This window comes from Sabethes cyaneus, chromosome 3, assembly GCF_943734655.1.
Source record: "Sabethes cyaneus chromosome 3, idSabCyanKW18_F2, whole genome shotgun sequence".
NCBI classification, from domain to species: domain Eukaryota; kingdom Metazoa; phylum Arthropoda; class Insecta; order Diptera; family Culicidae; genus Sabethes; species Sabethes cyaneus.
This window is the reverse complement of record NC_071355.1, coordinates 140215962-140239318: the sequence shown is the minus strand read 5'-3', so window position 1 is coordinate 140239318 and position 23357 is coordinate 140215962. Positions and strand designations below refer to the sequence as shown.

General features: G+C 40.9%; 3 protein-coding genes across 6 annotated transcripts in view; 1 reads left to right on the top strand and 2 right to left on the bottom strand.

The window, feature by feature from the left end:
* Positions 1 to 719, bottom strand: part of LOC128743487 (putative uncharacterized protein DDB_G0277255) — a 231913-nt gene extending 231194 nt beyond the window's left edge. For all 4 annotated transcript variants that reach the window (XR_008412302.1, XM_053840080.1, XM_053840082.1 and 1 more), the window contains exon 1: positions 365 to 719. The gene's annotated coding sequence lies outside the window, so the exon portion shown is untranslated. The remainder of the gene's footprint in view (positions 1 to 364) is intronic.
* Positions 720 to 3086: 2367 nt separating this feature from the next.
* Positions 3087 to 4500, top strand: LOC128740205 (uncharacterized). Its single transcript, XM_053835737.1, has 5 exons — positions 3087 to 3401; positions 3759 to 3990; positions 4060 to 4136; positions 4196 to 4351; positions 4405 to 4500. The coding sequence occupies exons 1-5, from the start codon at positions 3087 to 3089 to the stop codon at positions 4498 to 4500; spliced, it is 876 nt and encodes a 291-aa protein (XP_053691712.1).
* Positions 4501 to 10081: 5581 nt separating this feature from the next.
* On the bottom strand, positions 10082 to 11335 carry LOC128740204 (uncharacterized). Its single transcript, XM_053835736.1, has 4 exons — positions 11266 to 11335; positions 10741 to 11172; positions 10202 to 10434; positions 10082 to 10135 (listed from the first exon to the last, which is right to left on the bottom strand). The coding sequence occupies exons 1-4, from the start codon at positions 11333 to 11335 to the stop codon at positions 10082 to 10084; spliced, it is 789 nt and encodes a 262-aa protein (XP_053691711.1).
* Between the last annotated feature and the right edge of the window lie 12022 nt (positions 11336 to 23357).

The window sequence follows — 23357 nt, the reverse complement described above, 5'->3', positions numbered from 1 at the left end:
TACAAGTCCGAGACGGCATACGAGAACAAGAATAATGTTCGAAAACATTATGTCAAACTTGTGTGGGTAGGAATGCTCACCATCCAGCATCTACCACTCCGAACGAAACGTCTGTCACTGCCACCCACCGAAATAACCCTTGTTATTATTTTTCGCAAGAAATGCTGTCACATCGAGTACTGGAATTGCACAAACACGGTCAAATCATTGAGAGAAAGATCTGTAGACGCTTGGAATAGGAGATTTCTAAATGGATTCACAAGAGATTATCATTGCTAACTGCGAAGTTTTATGACAAATATAACATTAAAATGAAAAGAACTGAAACGAATAAAAACAAGGTATCACTTGGTGGTACACATACTTAGAAATGAACCTTCTCTCGCCGCTGGAGGAGCAGTTTGTATTGCTTCCGCGGTAAAACAACACTCCTTGTCTCTTAACGCGCCGCTCTACAAACACGCGCCGCGGTAAAGGTACGGAATGGCCCCCTTTGACCCCGACCGATGTGAGACGTCTCACGCGCGCGGATGACGACACCACTGCTGGGTGGGTGGACGAAGATTTCCTCCAGAGCAAGTACAGATGAAATGAGAGAACTGCGGGCGCGAGAGAAAAAAATACCACACACACAATACGGACATAAGCATTCACACTGTGAAACAAAATTCTCTCACGACACAAAAAACACAAAAGAGCCACGTTATTCCGAAAGTAAGACCGTCGCGACTCACGTTCCAAATTGGACTGACTGGTCGAAAGCTGCACTATGGCCAGCAAAGTGGCGTCGCGCACTCTGATCGTTACTTCAATGGTACAACGGCAACAGCAGCGTTTGAAGCACATGCGCTCTCGCGGTGACTACGGTTTGCTATTAACGATGAGATCCCATTTCGCGTGAACGACCTTTCATGAACATCTCACACAGGTTCCGTGAGTCCAACCGAACATGTGAAGAGGAACTTTTGTTTTGGTGCAACCATTATAGGGGAGAAGCAGGGTGGGTTGCAGTTTATAAGTCATTGAGAAAATGTGCGATGAAAAATCGGATCAAATCGAAACTTAGCTATTTTGAACTTATTTGACTAAAAGATGTCAAATCTGAGTTCCACTGGATGTGGGAAAACGATTTTTATCAACATTCTGTGTAAGAAAACTCTGCAACCATTCTTACTCTAAATTAAGGCTAGCGCAGCGTTTTTATAATTTGTTTTACATTAGCCAAAAATAATCGTTTCCTGGCAATTGAGAAAAAAGTACCATGCATCTATATTGTGTTCCTGAAACCTAATTTAGTCTGTACATATACAGTTTTGAATTTTTGATATGTTGTGAAGAAGTACAAAAAAAGTAGTAGCTGAAAAAGTATATAAAGCTAGATGGTTTTTTATTTTTACGCCGTGAAAGCTCGAAAAAGAAATATTTTCAACGTTTTGCAATTTAAACAAAAATTGAACTTAAATACAATTTTTTTAATTTTTTTTAAATACAATTAAATTTAATTTTTCATTCATTTGATATCAAAATTATTGAAATCGGTTCAGTGGTTGGATTTTAAAATATGGACTGCAGTAAAAAATGGTAAAAATATTGATTTTCAGGACAATCCTTGCTCATGCGCCAAATAAAATAAAACAGAATAGTCTGCTACCTTTAAATCTATAAATCTAAGAAAACGAATAAACCTACTGAGAAATATTTTACGAAATTCCAGCCTCCCCTTCCTACATGGTAGCAGGTGCTTTCGACGGCGGGTCGACTACAACACTCGCATCATGTGCCTGTTGCTATGTATAAAGCGATTACAGCATCTTGCTGTGACACAACCAGTCACATTGAGTCTTAGCCGATGTTTATGTGAATAGAAAGTGAGTAGTGAGTAGTGAGTAGTGGGTAGTGGGTAGCGAGTAGTGAGCAGTGAGTACTGAGTAGTGAGTAGTGAGTAGTGAGTAGTGAGTAGTGAGTAGTGAGTACTGAGTAATGAGTTGTAAGAAGTAAGGGAGCGAAGAAGACCGATGCCAGACCTGCCCTACAGCTTTTCCTTCCGTCCAGTGCAGTCCTGGGAAATGGTGAACGCAATATGCAATATTACATCGAATGCAACCGGTCTGAATAGTTTGCCAATCAAATTCGTAAAAATAATTCTGCCGTTGGTAGTCCAGCATATTACGTACATGTTCAACCACATCATCGAAACATCCTCCTTTCCCATATGCTGGAAACACGCCAAGATATTGCCACTACGAAAAAAGCGGCATTTAAATGCTCTGTCTAACCTTAGACCTATCAGTATTCTATATGCCCTCTCAAAGACGTTTGAAAAACTTCTGGACTAAAAAATGTCTACGTTTATCAGGGAGAACGACTTGCTATCTGAATATCAAGCTAGTTTTCGTAACATCTTCTTTTCCCATATGCTGGAAACACGCCAAGATATTGCCACTACGAAAAAAGCGGCATTTAAATGCTCTGTCTAACCTTAGACCTATCAGTAATCTATATGCCCTCTCAAAGACGTTTGAAAAACTTCTGGACCAAAAAATGTCTACGTTTATCAGGGAGAACGACTTGCTATCTGAATATCAAGCTAGTTTTCGTAAAGGGAACGCATTCAGACGCCAGCAGTTCGCGTTTTCGATGACCTAGCAAAAACGATCGGCAGGAAGGGTTCAGCCATATTGCTTCTACTGGATTTTTCTAAAGCTTTCGACGCCATCCATCGTCGTAAACTTTGTTCAAAGCTGGAAACTCAGTTTAACTTTGCCGTTTCTGCTGTTAACCTAGTAGAGTCGTACGAACGAGCCCAAACCGTGTTCTGTGAAGATCAGCAGTCCGAAGTAGGGTTTTCAACATCTGGAGTACCCCAATTCATGTGTGTAACATAACTTGATGTAGGTAGTAAAGTTATGTTAATAACATATTCATTAATTGTCATGCTGTCACACTGCTTTTATAAATATGACTATTTCTTAGTGACTTGACATAAAATATACAACATTCCATTAAGTCCTACAGTAATCAGACTCTGAGCATAAAACTGCATTTAGTTTCCTGACAGTTCACGTTTAGAGTTGCTAGCGTTCAGAATGAACCTGGTAACAGCTCTCTGTCCAAGTGTGGAGCAGACCTTCTCCATAATTATGTACATTTTTAAATGGTTCGGCTTCATTCCATTCGAAATCGATTCTCATAATTTGAAAACATTTTCCTGTGACTATCTACGCAGTCCTCGGTATGCATATAGATGGATCATTGCGCTTGGATTTTTCTACGCGGTGCTAACTGCAGTTACGTGGGTTTTCCATGATGACATATTTTTTAAGGATTTCGCCATTGGCTGGATCAACGATGTGCTCAAGTATAGCAGTGAAGTATGTGCAGTTTTTGTTGCACTGATAGAAGTGGTTCTGTACAGACATTCGCAATTGGAAATTTTTAAACGTTTGTCTTCGTTAGGTGCCGGCAGCAAGAATATAGGTTTATTGAGTTCGTCTCAGTTTAGAGAGTTTTGCAAACAATATTCGACTAAATTTTTTATATACATATTCCTAACCTCAATAATGGAATTGAAGGTCTTTAGTAGTATCATTATGTACAGTACTCAATGGACGTACCTTTGGTGTTGTTCTATTCTTGTCGTTGGATTTGGACGGCTTAGATTCCTGTTTTACATATTTTACGTTGATTTGTTACGAGCTCAATTAACCGTCATTTATAACCGTTTCATCGAACTTTCTACGATTATGAAATGACTACAGATGGCTGGAGTAACGAACACTCAACGGAATAGACAAATTGTTTCAAATGTTTTAAACTTGCTTTTCTATTTAAAAAATTGTTATATTGAAATATGGCTTATGAATATGAACGTAAATATGACTCTTGGATGGAGTAACTGTTTTACCCTGGTTAGTAATTTCATTCACCTGGCTAGCGACATATACTGGATGTATCTTGTATTATTGAATAAGTCGATTGATGGATACGGAGGTTGAGTATGAATGAAATATTGTTAGATATGCCGATTTTTTAGTTAATATTGTTTTTTCAATAATCCAGATCTTATTTTGGGTATGTGTCCATTCCCGATTATCACGGTACTGTTGGTCTATTCAGCTGAATCCTGCGTTGCAGTAGTATGTATATGTGTTATTTAGAGTACGCGGTGTTTGTAGTCTTTTTTTTATCGTGAAAGGTAACTTCTTTAGAACATTTACTTCATAAAATGCCGGAACCCGCAGATATAGAACTTTATTGTGTTCTGGACAGATTCTCTTACTGCATCAAACAGCAACCGATTAAATTTGAATCACATGGTTTATTCGAATTCAATTCTAGATTATTGAAAACGGTACGAGCGTCTTCATCTGTGTCTAATCTTAACTAAATTGTCCTTTATTTCAGCTTATTACCGGTTTTGTAACTTATATGGTGATGTTTATTCCATTTACATCGGATATACCGGAAATTAGCGATACAGATACTGGTGTACTAAAATAGTAAAACAGTTTCTATATGGGTTCTTGAATCAAACAGAAATAAGTTGTTATAAATGTGTAACAAATGATTAATTTTTTGATTTGCTTCAATGTTTTTATTATTACCAGGTATATATTAAATATTCTTTAAAAATTAAAAATATTATATATATTATATTAAATAAAAATTTTAAATTTATATTAAAGTAGTATAAATAGAGTTGAAAATTGAAAGTTGTTACTAGATAAGTTCCGAAAGTACAACTTGCAGACTCGTAATCTGTTTGTGGACCTTAAGGCGGCGTACGATTCAGTCAAACAAAATGAGCTGTGGGAGATAATGCTAGGGCATGATTTTCTAGGGGTTGCGTAGCCAGCAGATGTCACGTAGTTTGCAAATTTGCACAAAACTGGCGCTCTATAAAACACTAATCCTTCCGGTGGCCGTTTCCGGACATGAATCAAGGAAGCTGATTGACGAGTGTTCGGGGTTTTTAGCGTAAAATATTGCCGTATATACTTGGTGTTAAAGTATAAAATGTGTCGCAGACGCTAGAATCACGAGCCGTATCAACTATACAAATATGCTAGTATAGTAAAAGTTGTAGAATGTGGCAGGCTGCGGTGGGCTGGGCACGTGACCAGAATGCCCGATCAAAGAGTAGCCCAAGCTATGTTCAGCAGAGAACCTGGAAGACGCCGTACTTGATGAACGTCTGCTGTCGAGGATGATGCACGTTCAGCTGGTGTTCTGAGGGATTGGAAAACGGCAGTCCAAGACCGACAGTACTGGAGGACCATAATTTGTTCGGCGCAGGATCGATATTGGGCTGTTGCCATTAAAATAAAGTTAGTAAGCACGATTCGCAAGGTACAAACTTGCGCCTACCTACTAATAAAAACTCCACTATTTTCTCTTTCATGCACTCCTCCCGGAACACCCGTTAAGTATTATTTCGGAATGGAGGATGTGTCTAAATACTTCACCTATGCTGGCTACTACATACCCTAGCTACTCTACCCAATTCCTGAGCGCTTGGCTGTCTGACGCCTGTGTGACCCCTAAGGCGACTCTGGCTAAGCTAGGTCAAGTCCTGCCTTTCATTAGCGTAGCTAGCAAATTTCTCTGGAGGGGGCCTAGGGGGTGCCTTCCAAAAAAATTTTGATTATGATCTTATTGCTCTGGCTTTCATCGATAGCACAAGGTTTTGTAGGGCACTACCAGGCGGGCTTGATTAGGGTCCGCGCAAACTGACGCAACTGAGCAGATCTACATTGGAGAGAGTGTTGTGTTTCGTGTGCATCTCGGGGATACTTTCGAGTTACTTTGAGACGCAGCGAAAGTTGGGACAAGGTGACGACTTATTTTGCATGTTATTCAACACCGCATTTGAAGGGGTGATCCAACGAAATCGGAATCTAGGACGAGTGTTCTAAACATAAATGCGCCCAAGACCAAATACTCAAAAGAAACAAACGCGTGCCTCTCGCGGACGGTAACTGTTGATGGCGACGAACTAGAAGCGGCAGATGGGTTCGTGTATTTGGGATTACTGGTGCACACGGACAATAACACTAATAAGGGGTCTAGTTGCGCATGTAAGCGGGAAATTAGGCTTCCTTTGCCCTTCGCAAATCGCTAGGTATACGCTATGTTCGAGTGAAAGGTACTGCGGACGATATTTGGCGGAGTACAAACTGAAAGCGGAGAGTAACGGAGACGTATGAATCATAAGCTACAAGCACTATTTGGAGAGATTGCCATCGTCATCTGGAGAAAGTCAGTAGGCTACAGTGCAACGAAAACAGTTCTCTTTAACAACTGCACTAGCATCAGGAACAGGGAGGCTCAACGTGCAAGATGGCTCGACCAGGTCGAAACTGGCCGACTTCTGTGACTCGGAAATTTGCGACGAGTGTCCCAAGATGTAGTTGAATGGAGACGAACGCTTGAAACAGCATGAGCCGGGATGGCTACTAAGCTACTGACCACGACGACAACTACGCTTTTGCGATGTCTAGTGAAAAAGAAAATATCTACACAGCAGGAACATATACACTAAGTTTTTTCCCGATTTCCAATTCCAATGAGGAAAATTTTTGGAGGGGGCCTGGTACCCCAGGCACCCCCTCTAGCTACGCCAATGCTGCCTTTGCTCCCATCCGGCGTAACTCTATCCTGAATGCTTTCCAGCATTTCCACTCCTTCTATGTACTCGCCTACCACTGTTAGGACGATATCATTGGCTAAAACGGTGATCTCGACTGCAGCGGGCAGCTAGAGCCTCAGCGTTCTATCGTATATGGCGTACCAGAGTGTGGGGCTGAGAATCGAATCCTGTGGAATACCCGCGGTCACTTTGTACTTACACATTATCAGTCGTGTTATATCACTAGCGTCCGGTACTCAAAATAGTTTCTAAGCAACCTACATACCCTCATCTTATGCAGCGCGGGGTCGATCGCTCTCCAACTAGCCCTGTTAAAAGCGTTTTTAACGTCAATCGTGACTAAAGCATAATATCTGTCTCATCACCTCTTTTGCCTCGTTGGCTACGGCCCTCTCTATGACTGATTTGATGGCGTCGACGGTGGACTTCCTTACTGCGTCTCATCTAACCCGGTTTCGCTTTCCATAACGAGCGTTAGTCTGTTTAGGATTACCCACTTTATTGACTTCCCTAATGTGTCAAGTAAGCGGATAGGCCTGTACGATGAGGAATCTCTTGATGGTTTCCCCAGTTTTGGTAGCAGTATCCATTTTCACAGGAAATTCACATACTTCTAGATAATTCTGAAGCGTCTCTCGAAACATATCAGAACATGATTGTCCGTGCACCTTCTTTGTCTTTAGACCACTGGCAACCGCAGTCCGTAATGAGCTTCTCATCCGTGACAGCAACAAGGGTTTAACGTCACTGAATCCTGCTGCGGGACTAAACCTTCCACGATACCTCTAAACTTCTACAAGCAGGTTTCCTGCGGAGTCGATGCACCTTTCATCTTATTTTGTCAATAGATACTACTCCAGTGGTTTGAGTCCTCATCGTCGCATAGCTCCTGGAGACAGAATTTCTTGCTACGCCTACTGTTTTACCTGACTCATAGCGAATATACGTTGTGTTCGCGGGAGCTCAAAATCGGGAAAAAGTTGAAATGAGCGACGTTCTCTCGCTTAATTCGTACCCCTGGAAATAACTTACATAAACGTTACTTTTCAAGTGACAGTAGGCAATGCTTTCTTTGTTAAACTAGAGTATTATGCGTGCAACTTTTTATAAGTTTAAAGCAATAATAAAAATATAACTTACAAAAAACCGCTTGATATTTGTATTAACTGAATAATATGCATATACGCTATAAACGAATAAGAATGTATAGTATACATTTTATTTCGATAACACGTATATTCGTTATGAGTCAGGTAACACAGTAGCCACTTTGTTAAGCGCTAACCTGGCCGCTGTATGCTCAACCCCACGCGCTTCAACATCCTTATCAGTTCGGGCTCTCTGCATAGGCCTCCTCGCCTTAGCGCACCTAAAGCGACGGATACCGATGGTCTCATGCTGAATTAGAGATGGGCAATCCGCTCCTGATCCATTGAAAAGATCCGGATCCGTAAAAAGAATGACTGATCCGTGGATCTTTTCTTTTAAGACACGGATCTTTGCCCGTGCGACTTTTAGTCTGCTGCGAATTTCATTAGGGTTTATTTCGCCACTGACAGTTCTATCTAGAATTTCATTTGATGTCTTATCTAGTACCTAGCTCTTCGTTCTCTTCACTCTATTTCAGGTTGTTATCATGAAGGTAGACTAATGACGAGGCAGGATAAAATGAGATCATAGACAATAGGCCGTATGAATAAAAGAGTTAGAGCAAACTCTCCCATAAGATTTACACAAAAGTAGTAAATAAGTAAAGCAAACTGTTTAATTCATACGGCCTAATGGCTCTATATTCCGTACGCCTTAACAATAATTTCAAATTTGGGTTTGAATGGAAATGTCTCCGTAGCCATAACGCATTTTAACAAGATGACGGAAAACCCGTTTTAAAGTACTAGTTTATACGAGAAACGCGTGCACGTAAAGCATGCGTGACGATATTCTCCGTAGAATCTTCTTCAGTTTTTCTTTCTCTCCATGAAAATTGGCTCTTTTCTCAAATTTTGCCTGAAAAATAGAGAAAAAACCCAAATATATATTCAGTGTAACCAAAGATCCGATGAACCGTTCCGAAGATCCGGATCCTTGACTAAATGAACCGGCTCTGATCCAATCAGTCTAGTGATCCGTTTTGCCCCTGGCTACGTGGCTAGTCATTACCGAAGCCTTCCACCTTTTCCACCTTCTATTTTTGACCGGACGACGTCTATAATATCTAAAAAATGCCGACGTGGAAGATTTATGATTTAGTCTGCTGGAGCAAAATGATAATTCTGAATTAAGAGTCTCCAGAAACATGAGTTTAAATCTAGGTATTTACTGACTAGTGGTATCAAAAACCACACGAAAAAGGACTATTATTGAAGAGCCTACAGTAATTTTTTTATTCATAATTTTATTTCAATATTAGTTTGTTCATTTTGCTAAACGATTGAAAGTCAAAGTAAAAAAACAAGGTCAAATCAGATTTCATTTGGGTTCACTTGAAGCTCTAGTTGGACTCACGTGATCATCATAAATTCTGTTTTTTTCTATAAAGCCCCAATTGATCGATCAATTAGGTACAACCGAATAAACGAACCGTTGAACATGTGTTCAAACAAAATCACGATAAAGCCATTTAAAAGATTAGAAATTATTTTGAATACTCGAAAATGACGCTTATGGAAGAAATTTTTCACAAAGACAGCGATAATTTTCGCTCGTCACGTAAATTTTTGCGTTTAAAATTCAAGCGAAAGTGAACAATATTTCAAATGACTCAAACATCAGGCAGTGAAAAAATCAATCAGCGAAGCAGTCGAAGCCACCTGCTGAGAACCAATTCACTATGAACTCCAGACAAAACACTTGCCCTATCATAACTGAGTCACTTGAGACGTACTCAAATGGCATTGGCAGTTGCACTCTTTCAGTCTTCAAACCGTGACCTATCACGTAGCAATCAGTTTCGTCAGAACTGTTAGTTGCAGTCTTCAAGCAAAATCGTAACCACATTATTATTGAATTCGATGCACTGAAAGTTTGGTTATACGTAAGTATTCTTTTAATTGGCAAGTTTTTGTGAAGCTTCAACTAAAGTAAAATTGTTTCTTTTCTGGTGGCCTATTTAGTCAAAAACATTTGTTGATTCCTTTATAAACCAGACTTGTCCAATGCAAATTTTTCTTGATTTTCACGTTCGTTTCGCTACAAATGAGAGGAGACTTGCCTGTATGCGAAAGGGAACTATTTCGCAGCAATCACAGTCGAATCGTTCAACAGCCTATTTATCTCTTGAAACTGAAACTTGAAGACTTTTGGAGTGCACAGGATCATCTTGCTAGTTACGAGTGTTTTATAAAACAGGGAAAATTCTACTTGGGTGTATTTAATACCTCGGTGGAGCATTGATTTATGATATAAATATTTATTCATGGTTACAAACACTTTTTAAATATATATTTGAGCGAAAATCATCATATATGTGGCTATACCAGTAAAAATCTGCAAAAAAAAAACTATTTTAATGCTTATATATATATATCAATATTCAAAGTTCAATCGAACAACCCTAATTGTCAATGGGTAATTGAAGTTCATCAAAGTGTAAGCCGAAAGGCGAATAGGTTGTTGACTAATTTGTAACGAAAAGAAATACACGATCTTCTGCAGTTCCCATTCATGGTGCTCTGGGATTTTGTGTAGCAACACTCCGAGGTCGGCGCTTAAGGTACTACATCGGTGGGCGGATGTTAGCATGGTAAACATTATGATTGGTGCCAATACGACACATAATCCAATTTCTTTAAAATAAATTATCTTAATACTAAATTGAGACTATATTTAAAATACGCTACCTACAAAAACATCGCAGTCTATCCTCCCAACGATGCAAAGAAGAACCCAATATAGGTCACAACACAGTTGAATGAAATTGCTGATAATGTTAAATGCTTGACTCCATGCAAAACTTTTATTGATTAACATTGAAGTAACCCATATAGTGCCATAGTTTCTCTTTAAATGTACTAATCGGTTGAGTACTTTATGTAAAATCTTGCTACGAGATAAGGGGCACTTTTGTTCGTGTTTCAGAAATTTATCCATGCCGTTTTTTATGTCAAGTAAGTTTTCTCTGATAATAATTATGCATTCCGTTAGGTGATCAATATACAAAATATGGCACATATGTAGCATCCGACAAAATGTGGCTGGATAGATGTTGTAACACCAAAATCTTGTCCATTGCGGATAAATTAGAATTCCTGATGCAATCCGCAACTCCACAACAATTTGTACTACAAAACACATCCAAAATTTACAACTAAACCGACGCCTCGTTTTATTGAACACGGTTAGGTTAACCAAGTCGTTGGCAATTCGGCGCAAGTTGGACCAGATTTGCATTTGCGAATTACGGTAGGCCCATTTTTCAACTAACGTCACAATTACCGTCAAGGTTGCGCTGCTGAATTTTAGGATATCATTTAATTTTCGCACGTGCGTTTCAGAGATGAAGATGTTATTATGAAAATATCTTGCTGAAATTAATAGGGCCGATGCAATCAGAAAGTGTAGCAACCACCAAAAGTGTGTCCACCGGGATATTCTGTTTCCAACAAGTTGGTGTTTACTATTGCTTAGTTTGATCGGAATCAAACTGAAACTCTGGAAGAGCTTCACTATTGCTGCAAATTGCAACATTCTGCAAATGGTCACAATCGAATAAGAACAAATATTTTGTTATCTTATGAGTAAATTTGAATGCAGGCCTTGGTTGAACAATAGACTAGTTCAAAAATGTATCACTTCCAGACCGAACAGATACCCGAACAGACCGAACCCTAGTTCTGCCCAGTGGTTTAGGTTTACGTGTAAATCAGTCAAATATAGATTATATATATGTTACTCTTGTTGAAAAAATATAGATTATGTTTTGATTAGCCTGAAATTTAGAGAAATTCCACCACATTTAAAATAGTCAAGTATACTAGAAATACGACTGGAGATCTGACGGCATGAAGCGATGTTTGAAGACCCTGAAGGCCTGAAATACTGCACCACTCTTTGGAATAATCATCATAAAATATTCAATTCAATTAGTGTTTTTCGTCAATTGTTGTAAGTTGTTATCGTTTGACCGGCTAGTATTTTTAGTGTCATTAGTCTTCCATTAGCCCATGAAGCCTTGTGTATAGATAAACACAACTAGGGTGCAAAAAAGTTAGTATTCATGTCCATAAGATTGAATACAAATTATCGAAGCTGACCTATTTTACATCAAAAATCAAACGAAAAATTTAATAGCTGGCAATACTGTTAAGAATCACTGTTTTGAGCAAAAGTTATTTTGCTCATAGTTTTACATCAAAAATGCGAGATAGCTTGCTGTGTCTCGAGATCTACAAAGAATACCTCAGGGCGATAAGTGATTCTTATGTAAAAAATTCTGCGAAACAGGATGAAGTTGGAATTTTTGAGTTTGAATTGTTTTCACTGAGAGATAAATGTAAATTTAGTTTTCAAATTGAGTTTAAAAATATTTGGCAGCACTGGTGCTCAAAAATAATATCTTTTTCGGATTCCTTGGGTAGTTTCCCATGAAAATGTGAAAATAGTGTTTTTCTAAACCTAATATTTCCCGAGATATTAGCAAAAGAAAAAAGAGGTTTTGACAAAAACGGGAATTTTCCTTAAAAATGGAGGTGCTGCTATTAATACAGGGAATGTCCGATCGGCACCAAATTTTGGATTTTTATTTCCTGACCGATAACGATCAATCTGGCAAAATTTAGTTAACATCCGTGAAGGTCGATTGCACGTTTGAACGTTTTCCTCGATCACTTGACGTAGTATGATCCACATATTTTTCTCCATTCATGTGGCTAGTTATTTGCGTTTTGGTGATTCGTTTCACCTTGGACTTTTCATGTAATTTATTTAATAACAGTCCTAAGACTCGCACACGCTAAGGCGGCGCACACTTTCTTCGTCCATCGTTTTGGCTATCCCACCACCAGGTCTTCATCTGATTGATGTCTTTGACAACTTTTCCTTTTGCCTTGAGTCTCCTCTTCATGATTGCCTAGTATATATCAATAGGGCGGAACTGGGGGCAATTGGGTGGGTTAAGGTCTTTCGAAACAAACTGGACCCCTTTCTCTGCATATCATACTTGAACGACTTTGCTGTAATGACAGCTTGCCAAAACTGGCCAAAACATCACGGGATCGGTGGTAGGATCGAATGAACGGCAAATTCGTTTTTGGAGACACTACTTTGGTACAGTTCCAACATCATTCTCTTATTTGTAACGAAAACTTTCGTTTTTCTGCCACAGCTGCAAATGCCCTGCCAAATCACAAACTTTCTTGCAAATTTGTCGGCAAAAACAAATTTAAATTTGCTTGGAACATCTCCCCGAGCCGTTGCTAAGTAAAATTTTTGACCTGGCATTTGCCCGAAGTCAGCCATAGGTTTCATAGGTTCCATCGTCCATCAGAAGACACCCGTCGCATTTGGTTAGCATAGCTTTCGAGCTCGAGTTTTGGCCACACCCTTCTGTTTTATGGTTCGGTTAGGCTGTTTGCTAGCTTGATACGACGTGATTCCTTCCCGGAATCGAATTCTCCTCACAGTACTATGGGCAGCACTGAATTTTCTGGCCAAATCACGGAACTCCTCTTGATGGTCTTCAAAATCTTACCACGCAGTTTCCGGTTGAAAGTTCCACTCCGATGATTAGCTTGAGGCTTCCGAATCGTCATCAATGTTTCCTTATACCGTTTGTTAACGCTCCGTACGGTATATCTGGACAATTTCAGCTGTTTAGCTAGCTTAGATGCAGACCACAATGGATTTTCCAAATAACTGTGCAAATTATTTTTCCTTCTTTCACATCCATGTTGTTTGTTTACAAAATACAGTCGTTTTGGGGAATGTCAAAAATACATAGGTGAAGCTAACAAAATTTCCGATACGTGGGCGCCAACTTCCAAATCCGTCCAGCGGGGATCATTGGGTATAAAAGTGACCCCGTTGGCTTCGAAACACTCCAGGGTATCCTTTGAATAGTGGCACGAAGCTAGATCGCTTGAAGCTAGATATTCGCTTTCAACCCAATCATTTCTGCTTCGTATTTTAGTCTGGTGTACTGGTCTGGTGTTCTTCTCGGCTGGGAGAGGCTGTTGGCGTCAATAGGATCGCAGCATTAACCCCGCAATTGTCCTGTACTCTAACAGCTGGTAGTGAAGTCTGTCGTATAAAAAAACAGAAAGTCAAGTTTCGGAAAAGGAATATGGCACCTAAAGCAAAGCCATGGGTTTATACCGTCTTTAGACATTACCCTTCTTTATCGACAGACTTCGCAGTCGGCTGTTAGAGTACAGGAAAATTACGGGGCCAGTGCAACAATCCTACTGACTCTAACTAGCAAGCACCGCCTAGCCGAGATTCGAACATACGACGACTGGCTTGTTAGACCAGCATCGTACCTCGAAGCTAGCTGGGCGGTAATATGGCACCTAGACTTGCTAAACTTTTAAAATAGATCCAAGTAAGCCAAATTGAGTACCAAGAACCACAATGGCCAATTCCGAACATGTCTTTATTATCAAATATGTACCACATTGTGTTATTAGGGTTCTTCTTCTTCTTCAGCAGCATAGAGCCGGGGTGGCTCGTGCTGTTTCAAACACTCGTCTCCATTCAACTCGGCCTTGGGCCACTCGTCGCCAATTTCCTAGTCGTCTCAGAAGTCGCAAATCGCTTTCGACCTGGTCGAGCCATCGTGCACGTTGGGCCCCCCTGTTCCTGGTGCCGGTGGGGTTGTTGAAGAGGACCGTTTTCGTCGCACTGTCGTCCGGCATCCTTACGACGTGTCCGGCCCACCGTAGCCTGCTAACTTTCGCTAGATGTACGATGGGAGTCTCCCCAAGCAGTGCCTGTAGCTCGTGATTCATACGCCTCCGCCACTCTCCGCTTTCAGTTTGTACTCCGCCAAATATCGTCCGCAGCACTTTCCGCTCAAACACGGCAAGGGCGCGTATGTCCTCTGTAAGCAGCGTCACGGCTTCAAGTCCATAAAGAACTACCGGTCTAATAATGATTTTGTACATTGTTAGCTTCGTGCGGCGGCGTATGCTTCCTGATCGTAGCGTTTTACGAAGGGCAAAGTAGGCCCGATTTCCCGCTTGGATGCGCCGCTGGATCTCCTTACTAGTGTTGTTGTCCGCGGTCACCAGCGATCCCAAATACACGAACTCTTCTACCACTTCTAGTTCGTCGCCGTCAACGGTTACCGTCCGTGGGAGGCGCGCATTTGTTTCCTTTGAGCCTCTTCCTTTCATGTATTTGGTCTTCGACGCATTTATTTTTAGCCCAATTCTCCTAGACTCCGCTTTCAGTCTGGCGTAGATTGCCTCCGCCGTCGCAAAGTTCCTGGCAATGATATCGAAGTCATCTGCAAAGCCTAGAAGTTGGCTACTCTTGGTAAAAATCGTGCCTCTCGTTTCAATGCCCGCTCGTCGGATCACCCCCTCAAGAGCGATGTTGAACAGCATGCAGGATAGACCGTCACCTTGTCTCAACCCTCGTCGCGTCTCGAAGGGACTCGAGAGTGTCCCAGAGATGCGTACGAAACACATCACTCGATCCAATGTAGCTCTGATCAGTCGCGTCAGTTTGTCCGGAAAACCGTATTCGTGCATTATCTGCCATAGCTTGTCTCGATCGACTGTATCGTATGCTGCTTTGAAATCGATAAAGATGTGATGCGTGGGTACGTTGTACTCCCGACATTTCTGCAAGATCTGTCGGATAGTAAACATTTGGTCCGTAGTTGCGCGAGCCCCCATGAAACCCGCCTGATAATTCCCTACGAAACCTTGTGCTATCGGTGACAGCCGGCGTAACAGGATCTGGGAGAGTACCTTGTAGGCGGCGTTTACCAGCGTAATACCACGATAGTTGCAGCAGTCTAGCCGATCACCCTTTTTGTAGATGGGACAAACCACTCCTTCCATCCATTCCTCCGGTAGCTTTTCCTCCTCCCAAATCCTCGAAATAACCCAGTGTAGAGCCTTTGCTAGCGTTTCCTCGCCATGTTTATAAAGCTCTGCCGGTAGGCGGTCCTTCCCAGCGGCTTTATTGGTCTTCAGCAACCTGATTTCTCGTTTGACTTCTTGGAGATCAGGTGCTAGGACATCACTATCTTCCATGGGCGCTCCTAGGTTAATTTCCGTTCCGCCTCCTTCTGCGACTTCGCCATTGAGGTGTTCATCGAAGAACTGCTTCCACCTGTCGACCACCTCGCGCTCGTTTGTAATCAGATTCCCTCCCTCGTCCCTACACATGTCAGGTTTCGGTGTGTAGCCCTTCCGAGTTTGGTTCACCTTCTCATAAAACTTTCGCGTGTCATTAGCTCGGAATAGTTGCTCTAATTCTTCACGATCTCTGTCCTCCTTTTGGCGCTTATTTCTCCTCAGGATCGTGGTCAACTGGTTCCTAGCTCGTCGGTACTTGGCCAGGTTCTCTCTAGTGGCAATACTTAGATAGTTTTTCCAAGCATTTTTTTCTCCTCCACCGCTTGTTGGCATTCCCCATCAAACCAATCATTTTGTGTACTCCGAGGCTCAATACCTAGTGCCGCGGTAGCGGCCTCTCCGATGGCCGAGCGTATTCTGCCCCAACCGTCTTCGAGGTTTGAAGCACCTAACTCCTCGGAAGAAGGCAGTGCCTCATTCAGTGCTCGCGCGTAGTTCTCGGCAGCTTGTGGGTTATCTAGCTGCCTGATGTTCAGCCGAGGATGACGGCTTTGACGTGTCCGGTATACGGTGGACAGCTTTGAGCGCACATGTACTGCTACTAGGTAATGGTCAGAATCAATATCCGCACCCCGACCGGAGCGTACGTTCGTGATGTTAGAGAAGAACCGGCCCTCTATGAGAACGTGGTCAATTTGGTTCATTGTACGTTGGTCAGGTGATCTCCAGGTGGCTTTGTGGATATCCTTGCGCGGGAAAAAGGTACTTCGGATCACCAGGCCTCGGGAAGCTGCGAAGTTTATACATCGTTGGCCGTTATCATTTGTGTCGGTGTGCAGGCTATGGGGTCCTACCACCGGTCTATACATTTCTTCCCTACCGACCTGGGCGTTCATATCCCCGATGACGATCTTGATGTCCCGTGACGAGCAGCTGTCGTACGTTGCCTCCAGCCTCGCGTAGAACGCTTCTTTCTCATCGTCGGGTCTACCTTCGTGCGGGCAGTGCACGTTAATGATGCTATAATTGAAGAAACGGCCCTTTATCCTCAATACACACATTCTCTCGTTGATCGCCTTCCAATCTATCACGCGATCCTGCATTCCGCCCAGCACTACAAAGCCCGTTCCCAGTTCGTTGGTAGCGCCACCGCTCTGGTAAAACTGGGCCTTTCCGCCACGGATCTTCCATACCTTCTCTCCTTTGCGACAGATTTCCTGCAGAGCTACGATGCCGAGTTTGCGGGGTTCCAGCTGTTCAATCAGCACCCGCTCGCAACCTGCGAAATTTAGCGATCTGCAGTTCCAAGTCCCGAGTCTCCATTCGTCGTCCTTATTTCGTCGCGTAGGTCGATGCCGAATATTCCGCTCCGAATATGCTTGAATGTTGTTAGTTAAGTTTAGTTTAGGTGTGTAGCCGTACTGGGGCAACACTACCGAGTCTCGCGATGGGGCTGCCATCTCATAGTGCCGAGACGCACTATACCTCCTTCCCAGTTAGTATACGACCTTAGTTTGTTGGTTACCCGATCTCCGCTAGGGTTGCTCGTATTCCGGCTGGTACCACGAGGAGGTCGGGATCGGAGTTGCTGGATAAGAGGCTAACGACCACTATGGGGTCTATATTCCGCATTATCTAGCCGTTTACCAACCAATGTTATTAGGGTTGCCAAGTCTGAAAATTACAAAAACCGGCCGGTCGGTCTAGCGTTCAAAAAATGCTGGGGGGGGGGGGGTTTGTGGTAGCATATATTATTAGAGGATTTTCCTGGAATGTGCCATGTGCGTTGATAACACAGTTTCCCTGTAAATGGGATGATCAGTTAGTTATGGAGATAGCGAACGGTAGGACACCACAGTCGAAACCACAACGAACATTGAATGGATTATTGAACATAGCTAGTTTCAGAGTGACAACTACTTGCTTTTGGTGCTAGTGCACAATTTAATGTATATTACCGCCAGAAGCATATTATCACTGCACAACTGGCTATCTTGAATGATCCACTGCTCAGGATTGCTAATAAATTTATAAGAAAATTTAACAAATCAGCCACAAAGTACAAATCCGGCTTCATATGTCGGAAAACCGGCCTTTTTGCAGGATTGACCGGCCACCGGCTTTGCAGGTGAAAAACCGGCCACTTGGCAACCCTATGTATTTCCCAGGGGTTCCCGGGGTCCCCCAAATATGTCCAGATATGACCAAATCTAACCCTAGATAGCAGATTTTGCTTCCATTGATCTAGTTATTGAATTTAAGATCTAGTTATTGAGTGTCATTTAAGGTATCGCACGATAGGTTTTTGTTCATGGACGAAATTGGCCATTTGTCTGGGTGTTCGCGGAAGTCCCCGGGACTTGTCCAGATATAACCAACGTGGTGCTAGGTAGTTGATCTGACTGTCAGTGATATAGTTTTTAAATTCTGGCGTAATTTGAGGTGTCGCATGACAAGTATTTATTCATATTCGATACTGGCTATTTCCCACAGCGATAACTTAATCCGGAACATTTCCGGATAGTTCCAATACCGCGTAAAACTCCTAAAATGGTACGTGCGGAAATTTCCCCGTTGTGGTAGGTAGACCCGCTGTATGGAGAAAATATAAGAGGGTTGCTCTTGATAAGTCTAGCACTGAGAGAGAGGCGCCAGCTCAGTGACAGATTGATTGTCATCGTTGTCTTCTTCTTCTTATATTTGATGCAAAAAATTCAAACACTACAATTTAAATCAAGTCAGCATGCTCCGGTTTGCGAGGAGTTTGAAATTTCAACGCAAATAAATACTTCCCCTGTTTTATTCAATCAAGCTAGCCCGGTTCACACTGACATTTCTTACCCGGTTTCCACTGACAGTTCAGTTTGATGCACAATAACAATCCCAGCTGGCGCCTCTCTCTCATAAGTCTAGCAGGATGATTGGCACATGGGTAAACCGCGTTTTCTATATTCGGGGCCGTTCCCTAAATTTGTAGTATTCGTAGGGTAGCAACGGGCTATCCTATGGGGTATGTGTAAAGATTGCGTTGAGTAAATGAATTTCCCGAAAATTTTTCTCGATTAAAATTTTTGTACCTAGTATTCTAGACGCAAAATTGTTCCATTAAACTTTTGCTAAAGGGTGTCCACGGTAAAATTGCAACACTCTCAAATTGTTACAACTTTTGAACCGTTGGGTTCAAAGTGCATTGTTTACACTGTGTTAGTCTTTTCATCAGGTGTGCAAAGATCTGAAAAATGGCGTCGAAAGAACAGCTCGTTCGCGAAAAAAAATCTGCACAAGTAGGGCACGGGAGGGTATTTGCGGCCCATTAAGCGATGGCATCTATTTTTTCGGCTTATAGCCTAGTTCTAGTGGAAGAACAGGTGGTTTTGCTTTCTTTGAATAAAAAATAGTAGATTACTTACAGTCTTGAGAAATTAGTTATAACATATTAAAACCGTATGTCGGCAAAGTATTTTTATTGGTGAAAGAAAAGGCAAATAGGCTGAATTTAGAAACCTGCTGAAAGTATCCTCCGTACCCTACATGGACGACGAGACCTACGTGAAAGCGGATGCCAACCACATTTCGAGGAACCAGTATTTCACTGCAAAGGATAAATTTGATGTTCCAGAAAACCTCCGAAAGCTAAAGATGTCGAAGTTTGGCAAGAAATTCTTGATTTGGCAAGCAATTTGTTCATGTGGACAGCGAAGTACGCATTTCGTGATCACAGATACCATGAATCAGAGCTGGGTACCGCTAACTGAAATTTTAGTTTCGATAACCGCTAAATCAACCAAAAATACAGTCATGTTATTTGCTTTGTTATTCAAATAACACATTTGATATTGTTTTTTGTTATTTTACCAATTATGTCAGCCAAAACAACCCCAAATTTTGATATGAGTTATTCGACATTTTTTTAACACATTTTGATATTATTTTGCGCTTCGCGAGTCTTCTAATCGTCGATTTTTTATTCTTACATCTGAGCGTGGGGATTTTACCAATGACGATCTTGATATGATTTTTTGGAAAGCGGTCGCATTCATCACCAACTGCGCGTAGAATTTCTCCTTGTCGTTGTCCGGCACACCTTCCCAGCACACCTTCTGAAGCGCTACGTCGTCGAACTTGTGGTTCTTTAATACGTCGGAAAACTTAGCGATTTTCTCTTACAGGTCCTCAAAAGAAGCGTTGCTTCTACAATTTTATTTACTTTGTGATCTGTGCGATCGGAACTCTTTTTTGAAATGGGAAACAAAGGGAATTTATCTCTTATCTCGACGAAATTAAATGGTTGAAAAAAATGCCGGGGGCTATAGCCCCCCCCCTCCTAGAAATGAGCGGTAGTTCCGCCAATGCCTATAATACTCGAACCGGGCCCTTCTGCAACATAATATGGCATACTACCGAGAACCAGAAGGAAAACGAAAAAATGTACTGGCTAAAGCCTGTTTCTCAAACTCATGGCTGCTGTAAGTGTCAGGTATTATAATTGTAACGCATGGCAAATATACATTTAATAGTTATAATAAATTTTCAAATGTATCAGAAAATAAAAAACCACTGAATTACTAGTTTCTACAGGTCGTATTTTACTCTTCCATCAATTATCAATGACCGGTAGCGAACCCATAATCGAAAATAAAACTAATGCACTAATGTGTACGTATAGAAATGTATTAGGTATGAATATTTAAAACAGTAGTTATTGTTTAGTTGGTAATTAAAAACTACCACCGACGTTAAGAAGATTACTGCAAAGCGCTTATCGCTCACCGCCACCGAGCAGCCCAGAGCGTGTGAGTGAAATATGGAGGCACTAAACGCATTTCTACCGTTCATTTGCTTTTTTTACAAAATTTCCTACCATCCCTGTATGCTGCCATTTTTGACGAATAACTTTCACCGCGGAATCGTAAAACACCGAATGTGGGTCCTTCGGTCGGTTGTGCTTTTTCTGCTGGTAATTGGAGCAATTCTTGCATTTTTTTACAACAGAGAACAATTTCTGTACAGTGACGAACCCAATGGCCAGTTATTAAATTTTAGCTCACTCGTAGTTATATATTTTACGTTGGGACTCGGAATATTTGAAGCTTTGGTCACATGCAAGGACAATATCAATGTTTGGTTTGCTTTTCGTGATATTGAGTGCCTCTTGCTGTATGGAGGTAGCAAGTAGCAGCTGCAAAAAGCGGTGACTAAAAGTTACTGGAAATACTTTTTCCGATATAGCTTAGCCTTTGCATTTCAAATTATCATGGGATTGATAGAATTTTTGGTAATTAATACTAACCATTCGAGGTTAAAATATTTCCTATGCGCTTACAACATTCCTTTGATTTTCACTTGCTTTCGTATGGCCCATGTTGGGTTGTACTTAGAAATAGTAAAAGTTTATTTGGAAGAAATTGATAGTCAACTGTTCGAGTTGTCTCGGGCCATTAACTACGCATGGCGTTTACGAAATGGTAAATTCAATTTTTATAATTATCAAAAGCTATGCGTATTAGAAAAATGCTTCGAGAAATGTGGCAATGTATTCAAAACAATTAATAATCAGTTTTCGCTCAGTATCACATGTAACTGCTTCAAAGTTCGGCTGTTGATAATCGAAGATATCTACTGGCTGATTTATGAAATTGTTGCTGGCAGGTTTCAGATTGGTAAGAAATGTCTACTAAGTAAATGTAATATGTTACCACATAATGTTTGATTTTTTTTTATAGAAAATGGTATCATTAGACTGCCAAACAAATTATTTTCTATTAATTGGATTTGGACTTGTGAAAGTTTATATATGAAACAGTTATCAATCATTGGTTCGCTGAATCAAATAGAAATAACCGGAAATAACAGCATCTTTCAAACCCTGGTTAATATCAGTCGAGAATTTGGATATTTTTTCAGTGAAGACAATCCGTTTCATCTTTTCAGGTTGCACACTTCTATATAGCCTTATGCCAGCATAAGTTTAGACTAAATTCTTTCGGATTTCATTGCGTGTCTTACGGTCATTTCCTGGAGGTGAACTTATTTTTTGATCTAGAGCCAAAATTTTGATTATTTAAATTACTTTTACAGATAGTGATAAGTGCATGCATGTATGTGAGCTTTATAGTTCAGTTGACTACAGATTAAATAGTGATTCATCATCGATCTAAATTACAAAGACTAGCCATTTGCTGGTTGTTTCAACAAAAGATAAAGACTCTATTTATTTTAATTACTACTGCTCCGTATTTGGACAACTCATTGATTGCAATTAAATTCGCCTGCATAGCTGGGACTTGCAAGCTTGTTTGATTTTCGTGTGAACTCAATTAAAATCACGTTGAATGTGAATGGCAGCCAAACGGATGTATGTCGTGGAATAGGACACGTGAATGAAACTAGTTCCGTTTGCATGTAAGATTAGCGTGCGAGACTGCAGCGCATATATCTTTATATATATGAAATTTATATAACCGATTGTCCGATAATTTGGTGTGTTTTAAGAATTTTGTGCATCTACATATGTACACGTAATACATATCCTTGCACATTAACAAATTTCAATAAAAGCTTTCATTCAATTATACGTTAACAACTAGAAAGCGTACAAATTGATTGAACGATTTAACACACAGAAAACTGTCTCTTTAATGTAAAAAGGGTATTATAACTATTATGGGCATGAATATGTTACTCAAATCATCTATTCTATATATAAAAGCCTTGTCTGTAGCTAAAACGAGGGGCGCCATATGTTTTCGTGGTAACAATCGCCCCCATTGAGCAAAGACTTAAACCAATCATACCAGATTGCATTCAAGACGAGCAAAAGTAACGTAGTTGCACCTCATTGAGTTACGTAGCGTTAGCGTTACATAGTGTACTTTCAATTTGCTCTTAATCAGACGCGAGGCGACGCACGCGGGTTACAGCTAGTATACAATATGTACATGCCTGAGGTGATTTGGGGTTCATTCACTAATTAACTATTAGATAAATCGACTACCTCAAACCTTTGTAGGGGAATGAGGTGGGCTCCATCATCATCATTTGGGGTTGCGGCACTAGTTCTTCAGCCAGTTTCTATTTTGAGCCTACCGTTTGTTCTCCGCATCCTAAGGGGAAAATCATTAGGTACAGGTCGGGCTCGATTATCCAGGTGAAACAAAAAAATTTTTTTAAATAGGGTTTTTGAAATGTACTTACTTACGTTTAAAACGTGGTTAACATTATAAAAAAAAATTTTTTTTCACCCGTATAATCGAGTCCGACCTGTACCAAGTGTAGTAGGTCCGTAAGTAAGTTCTCAATGTTTTTTTATGAAATTGCAATTTTATTGTTGAAAATGGATACATAATACATAAACCTGTGGGTACACAACAACCTGTGATATCCAGCGGTTCGCCAGCTGCACTAACCAACAAACATTTTTGATGAATAAGAGTTTATTAAGTACTTGTTACCCGATAGTTAGC